The 7,197-nt window shown below is 40.9% G+C and overlaps 1 protein-coding gene across 1 annotated transcript in view; it reads left to right on the forward strand.

Annotated features, from left to right (window-relative positions):
* Positions 1-1,026: 1,026 nt before the first annotated feature.
* Positions 1,027-7,197, forward strand: part of st7 (suppression of tumorigenicity 7) — a gene marked incomplete at its 3' end in the record, with an annotated part of 8,188 nt that continues 2,017 nt past the window's right edge. The window contains exons 1-7 of the mRNA XM_016477625.1: positions 1,027-1,037; positions 5,469-5,551; positions 5,804-5,969; positions 6,153-6,207; positions 6,385-6,500; positions 6,620-6,695; positions 6,933-7,087. Of these exons, the coding sequence (XP_016333111.1) occupies positions 5,474-5,551; positions 5,804-5,969; positions 6,153-6,207; positions 6,385-6,500; positions 6,620-6,695; positions 6,933-7,087 (646 nt within the window). The remainder of the gene's footprint in view (positions 1,038-5,468; positions 5,552-5,803; positions 5,970-6,152; positions 6,208-6,384; positions 6,501-6,619; positions 6,696-6,932; positions 7,088-7,197) is intronic.

The raw sequence follows: 7,197 nt of genomic DNA on the forward strand, positions 1-7,197 counted from the left end.
CAAAAAGTCAGGGTGATAGCATAATGAAGAAAATACCTCACTAAAAGACTAAAACTATCATTTCTGTAACAAAACTGTCTTATTAATATTTGAAACACTTGAGTTTGTCTGCCAGATTACAGTGGTGTGGTGCAGACGTCATCATCAGACCGGTTTATATCACAAGTCAAGGTTAGTTATAAAATATCATGTAGTGCAACTCCATAAAAGCATCATATTTGTGAATTGATAGTCTGATAAATGTAAAATATGTTTTATGAAATTGTTGGTAAACATCAAGAGCGACGCGTGTGGTATCATTTCTTTATTATGGACACTCCACAAATGAATAAAGAACGATATTTTGACAGCATTTACTAATTTTGGTTAATGTTCACTTCTGAATCTACTTAAACATGTATGACATTTGAGAGTGCATGAATTAACATTGGTTAATGCATTATGAACAAACAAGCATGAATTACAAGTGAACACTAGTACAGTATATTGATCAGTTCACCTGAACCTAGATTGAGATTTAAAACATTGTAGTTTTAGAGGTTGTGTTACTACACCGTTTTGTTGCTTTAAAACCCTAATAAAATAGCATGGAAAGGTTGATTTGAGACGAGTAACTGGACTTTATTAATGTGGAAGAGATTGTGTTGTCTTTACAATAGTGTTAAATGATGGAAAAGTGTGTGTGTTTGTCTTGTCACTCGTGTTTCTCTCTGCAGCTTCACTGCTTTAGTGTGCATTCGTTTACTCTCTTCCTGTGTGTGTGCGTGTGTTTGTGTGTGTGTGTGCGTTTGTGTGTCCGTGCGTGTGTGTGTGTTTGTGTGTGCGTGCGTGTATTGGTCGGTTTCTCCTCCTCCTCTCTCCATCATCACCATCAGTCTGTCAGCCTCTGGTCGTTTGCTCACTGTTTCTCGGCTCGTGACGTCACTGAGTGTTTGCTGAGCTTTTGTCTTGACCTGAACACTCGCTCTGGTCTGCAGCGCTCCGCATCGGATCGGGTCAGGCAGACGCACGCGGCGCTGGTGGCACCGAGTCCTCATGTAAGTAGCCCATCCTCCACCGCTGCTTTCTTTATCCTGCATGCATTGTGCTCTGGCGCTCGTCTGCCTCAGGCGTTTCTGTGCGTTTGCTGTGTGTTGTGCTGGATGTGAAGGCCAGGCTGTGTTAGATTCCCCTTACATAAACAAAGTGATGCGCTCGCACACCTGCGCGTCTGCTCTTAATCAGCATCTCGCCTGACCCGAGTCTTCTGGCTGATGTTCTCTCAGAGCTGACGAGCGTCCAGATAAACGCTCAAATACACAGCATCGCTTCGTCTGCTCATTTAGTGATGTTTTGTGAGTTTGAGGCCTGCTTCACTGAACATCCTCAACGCTGTGCTTTTGCAGTTATTCTCCCAGACTTCCTGTTGTGCTGTTTAAAGCATGTGAATGCTGTGTTTGTGTGTTATTCATCATACGGTACCAGCATATCACAAGCACTCTTTTAGAGATATGTGTGTGTTTGTGTGGCTGATGCTCAGTTCATCGTTTTTTGAGAGAGAAATTCAAGCACTTTTCAGTGACTTTCAAGTATCTCACACAACTATTTCTCTAAAGCTCTAAAAAGGATCCAATTTAAATGTTATGTTTAATGGAATGACAAAAATATACAAACAATATTTGGCAAACAAATAATTAGGCTATTTAAAATAAAAAAAGACATCAAATTTCACAATAACAAGCAGATGGCAGCAGAGGAGCACTTATTGGCTTATTATTCCTTCATTTCCACTTTTTTGCTTTATATTTTGATATTATAAAATCATTATTATAAAATATCAAATCAGCAAGAAAATTAATTTTGTCAAAAGTTTTGCGCATTTTTTGCGTATGAAGTAAGAAAAGTCACAAAGTGCCTTGAAAAAACACAAACTTTGCTTTAATTTGCGACAGAATCACAGAGCGCTCCTTTTATAATCACTGAAGTTGTCGGTCAGTTCAGTATAATACTATAGAAGAATAATGGTACATTTAATAGGAGTAGAATATAAAAATTTTCCATATAAAAATTTGATTCTGCATTTTACTGTTCTTAATAAATTTTGTGTGCTTCCCAACTCCAACTCGGTGCTTTACTGTCAAATGTACATTACCAAGAAATAAATGTGTAGTTTTATTAGTAGCTGCACTTACCAGTGCAAAACAATAGTAATTTTATGATTAAATTATCTTTATTTTTAATACTTCCACACAACACCATCACCCAAAGCGCTGGTGCCACCGCTCCCAAATGTTAGTCTGGAGCCCTGATTTATGATTCAGTCTGTTTCTGAGCACATGCAGGCTGATCATTGATTCATGTTTTTTTTTTTTTGGTGTTTTTGACAACTCTCGTAAAATGAGAGCACGCATTCGTAAGCGGTTTCAATGCCCTGTATATTAGAAGCAGCTCCCTGATGCCCGCAATTTAGTATAATTACCCAACGATATATTTGCGAGAGAAACTATTGAAATATTTTTTTTATCCTCCCATCTCGTAGGCTTTATTCCCTTTAGGGGTTCCGTAGTACACTTAATTTCCTTTCCAAACACGGTATTGGGATGCGGCGGATTGCGGAGGGTATGGGGGGGATCACAATGCCGGCTCAACATCGTGATGTCTGTCAGCCATCGGCGATGGACAATGGCATCGTCAATCGGCCCAACCCTAGCTGATTTGCTACTCAAGAAACATTTCTGATTGTTATCAATGTTGAAAACAGTTGTGCTGCACAATATTTTTGTCAAAACTGTGATACATTTTGTTTTTCAGGATTCACAGATGAATAGAAATTTCTAAAGAACAACATTCATTTGAAATAGAAATCTTTTGAAACATTATAAATGTTTTACTGTCACTTTTGATCAATTTACTGCATCCTTAATGAGTAAAAGTATTATTTTCTTTAAAACATAACATTTACTGACCCCATATCATATGATGGGTAGTTTGATTGGACTGGTCTGATGGGTAGTTTTTATTGTTGGACTGATCTGATGGGTAATTTTTATTGTTGGACTGGTCTGATGGGTAGTTTTTATTGTTGGACTGGTCTGATGGGTAGTTTTTATTGTTGGACTGGTCTGATGGGTAGTTTGATTACTGGTCTGATGGTTAGTTTGTAGGGGTGTGACGATAAATTGGTTCGTGGATAGATTCTGCGATTATCCGAATGCATCGCAAATCTCTCTGGAACTGATTATGAGCTTAGTTTTTAACAGCAGATGGCACCGTGTACTTTAGAAACAGCCGTACTGTGCTTGTTTCCAGTTCTTACACACAACTTGAACCTAAAATAATCAATCATAAAGTTTGAAAATTTTGAAGCGAATTACAAGAGTGTTCGCAGTGATCTGTGTTTACATTAATCTCACGTCATAAAAACATAAAAGCTGAGGTTCAAGTACATTTAACCACTTACATTACTCAGCCGAATGCACAAGCACTCTTTTTCGTGAGCTGTGCGGTTAAAAACTAGCTTAGAGTGCCATCTGCTGTTAAAACTAAGATCATAATCCGTTCCAGAGAGAATCACGATTCAGAAAGCATTCAGAAAGTCGCAGAATCGATCCACGAATCGATTTATCGTCGCACCCCTAGTAGTTTGATTGTTGGGCTGGTCTGACGGGTAGTTTGGTTGTCGGTCTGGTCTGATGGGTAGTTTGGCTGTAGGTCTGGTCTGATGGGTAGTTTGGCTGTAGGTCTGGTCTGACGGGTAGTTTGGTTGTCGGTCTGGTCTGACGGGTAGTTTGGTTGCCGGACTGGTCTGACGGGTAGTTTGGTTGTCGGTCTGGTCTGATGGGTAGTTTGGTTGCCGGACTGGTCTGACGGGGAGTTTGAGCTCGTTTCCCAGTGTTGAGTGGTGTTGGTGAATGTGGCCTGTATCAGCGGTCTTCATGAATAGAGCGTCTGTGTTGGAGTGGCTCTCTCAGCTGAATGAATGAGCGCAGCTGCTGTCAGACGGCCGCCGTGTGTTTGACTGAGTGAAACTGAGTATCTGTTAGACCGATCATCAGTCAGATGTGCCATCAAATGATCTCCTGTCACTCTCATTGACTGAAAGGGAATGCTCACACAAAAATAAACGTCCCATCATCACGCTTTTTCAAACCCACGAGACCTTCTTTCTTCTGCGGAACATAGAAGATATTTTGAAGAATGATTCAACTGCTTTTGTCTGTACAGTGAAATCTTCTTTTGTGTTTAACAGAAGAAAGACAGTGGTACAGATTTAAAACATCATGAGGGAGAGTAAATGATGATAGAAGGGTGATTTTCCTCTCATTGGGTTGTGTGATCTGCTGTCTGTCTCTTCATTCAGATGTGATAGTGCTGCTGAAATGATGGGAGACCTGCAGCTGCAACAACTCATAGAAAACAATAATGAGGATAATCAACATTCAGTTTGATTATACATTGATATACATGTAACTCAAGTATTGTTATGAGAGCAGTGACAGTGAATGGACTTTTGTAATGTGATGTAAATGTAATATAATTACTATGTTTAGATGATTGTGTGTGTGCTCCTCGTACAAGTTAATATTTAGTCTGCTTTTGTTTTAATCATTTTCAAATGAGTGATTTTAACTTCTACTTTAAACTGTTTTTAACCCTATTTTGCATGTAATGTATAACACAAATTACATAGATACATTCACTGTATTTGTCTTTATAGTCTTCATATTCCACATTGTTTGGAGGACAACACTGGGCAGGATGTAGAATAATATCTTTGTTAATAATTGACTAAATTAATTAATTGTTACTTATTTTTTTAATACATTTTTGGGAGATTTTTCATCTGATTAATTGATTAATCAACGAAAAAGCTGACAGGTTAATGGTTAGTTGCAGCTGTATTGATCACACGGACAGATTGACAGGTGCAGTGATGTTCGCTCGTCTCACTGACTTCATGTCTTTATTCAGTCTTCCCAGAATGCATCTGGATGGGACAGATTTCAGAATCATTCGTCTGCTGTGACAGGAAGTGCTCAACAGATCAGCTGATATCCTCACAGGCAAATAGTTATGATATTCATATTGTTTTCTGGCTAGTCGTATTTATTGGCATTTGAAAACAGGAAGTGATGTCGTGACACTCATCAGGTGTGAATGGTGAGTATTAGAGGATTGACGTGAATGTCTGGCTGAGGAAGCATACGGTGGTTGTGTTGGGATGTGCTGGTTCAGTTTTGAAGTGTTATTCCAGCATTATAGCACTGTGAAGGTGAGATGAACGCGTCGTGTGTTTTCAGAACTTCATATACATGACAGTCACTGAGAATCAATGCGCTGGATTCAGTATAAGGAATGTTTCTCAGTTATTCTGTCTGTCTCGTGTCTGTGGGCTCGCTGTCTCAGTGTGGATGTGATGCGTTTGTTCCTCTCACCTGCTGCTCCCGTCCTTCTGTCTAAACCCGTCTGTTTTGGTGTTTTCTCTGCAGTGAGCATGTTCCTCAACACTCTGACCCCTAAGTTTTATGTGGCGCTGACGGGCACCTCATCCCTCATTTCTGGACTCATACTGGTGAGTTAGATTCACTCCTGTCAAATACTCTAGAATGAAGTGACTTCATACATATAATCATATATATAATCTTTTCCTTGCAATTTAATATCCAAATTGATTCTGTATTTATCAAGTTAGAATCATTACAGAAATTATTTGTTGAGTTAGTTATTGAAGGGAGCAGCTGAATATATTATTGAGTGTTATTGTTCAGACAGACCTTTGAACCTGTGATGATGATGATGAAGGGCGTGTGTCTCTGTGCTGCAGATCTTCGAGTGGTGGTACTTCAGGAAGTATGGGACGTCCTTCATCGAGCAGGTGTCTGTCAGTCATCTGCGTCCTCTGTTAGGTGGAGTTGATAACAGCTTGCCCAACAGCTCCAGCAGCAGCAGCAGTAACGGAGACGCCGACTCCAGCCGGCAGAGTGTGTCAGGTTAGCCTGCGTTACTGAATAAACATGAGAAAACTTTCTAAGAAACACATGAACCTGCTCCTCGGAAGAACTCCAGTCTGACATTAACACACTGTGGTTAGCTGCTCATCAATCACTTACTAGGTGAACTCAAACACAGTCAGCGTGTATTTGCTAATGTTTCGTGTGTGTGTGTGTGTTTAGAGTGTAAGGTTTGGCGAAATCCTCTCAATCTGTTCAGAGGAGCTGAATATAACCGGTGAGTGAACGTCTCTGAGCCTCTTCAGTGCTTCATTTGATGCAAAAGCAAGCCTGAATCTTTACCTGTCTAGTAAATGCTGTTAGTAACTGTGTTAGAATCAGGGCTGCACATTTTTTTGTCTCTTTCTGAATTGTGAGCTGCATTGAGATGCTGATGTGAATGTGTTCGCTGCAGATACACGTGGGTGACGGGAAGAGAGCCGCTCACATACTACGACATGAATCTGTCGGCACAAGATCATCAGACCTTCTTCACGTGTGATTCTGATCACCTGCGGCCTGCAGACGCCAGTAAGTGCAGCATTACCTTCCACATCCCGAGCATTCAGTACACTGTCAGTGTCTGGAGGACCTGTGGCTAAGAGTGTGTGTGTGTGTGTGTGTGTGTGTGTGTGTGTGTGTTCTGACAGTAATGCAGAAGGCCTGGAGAGAGAGGAATCCTCAGGCTCGGATCACAGCCGCTCATGAAGCTCTGGATCTGGAGGAGTGAGTGTGTTTCTGTGCTGACAGACGTGAGCTCACTCACTCACTGATAGCTTAGCTAGATTAATCTACACATATTTCTCCATCAGATATTTCCTGTGGCTTGTGAAATACGTATGTGCTGCTGTAATGCTCTATCAGCATGTTTAATTCTTCGTTGTTGTCCTGTGCAAATGTCAGTGTAAATGTGTGTGTAAAGGTCAGGAATGTTTAGTGTTGAATCTGTTGTGTGTGTTGTAGTTGTGCGACGGCGTATATTCTTCTGGCTGAGGAAGAAGCCACGACGATCGTGGAGGCAGAGAAACTCTTCAAACAGGCGCTGAAGATCGGAGAGAGCTGCTACCGGCGCAGCCAACAACTACAGCATCACGGAGCACAGTATGAAGCCCAGCACAGTGAGTACACACGCACACACACACACACTCACAGACTCACTCACTCACTCACACTCACTCACTCACTCACTCACTCACTCACTCACTCACTCACTCACTCACACACTCAC

The sequence above is a fragment of the Sinocyclocheilus anshuiensis genome, unplaced genomic scaffold (genome assembly GCF_001515605.1).
Source record: "Sinocyclocheilus anshuiensis isolate Anshui unplaced genomic scaffold, SAMN03320099.WGS_v1.1 scaffold1896, whole genome shotgun sequence".
Taxonomy (NCBI): Eukaryota; Metazoa; Chordata; class Actinopteri; order Cypriniformes; family Cyprinidae; genus Sinocyclocheilus; species Sinocyclocheilus anshuiensis.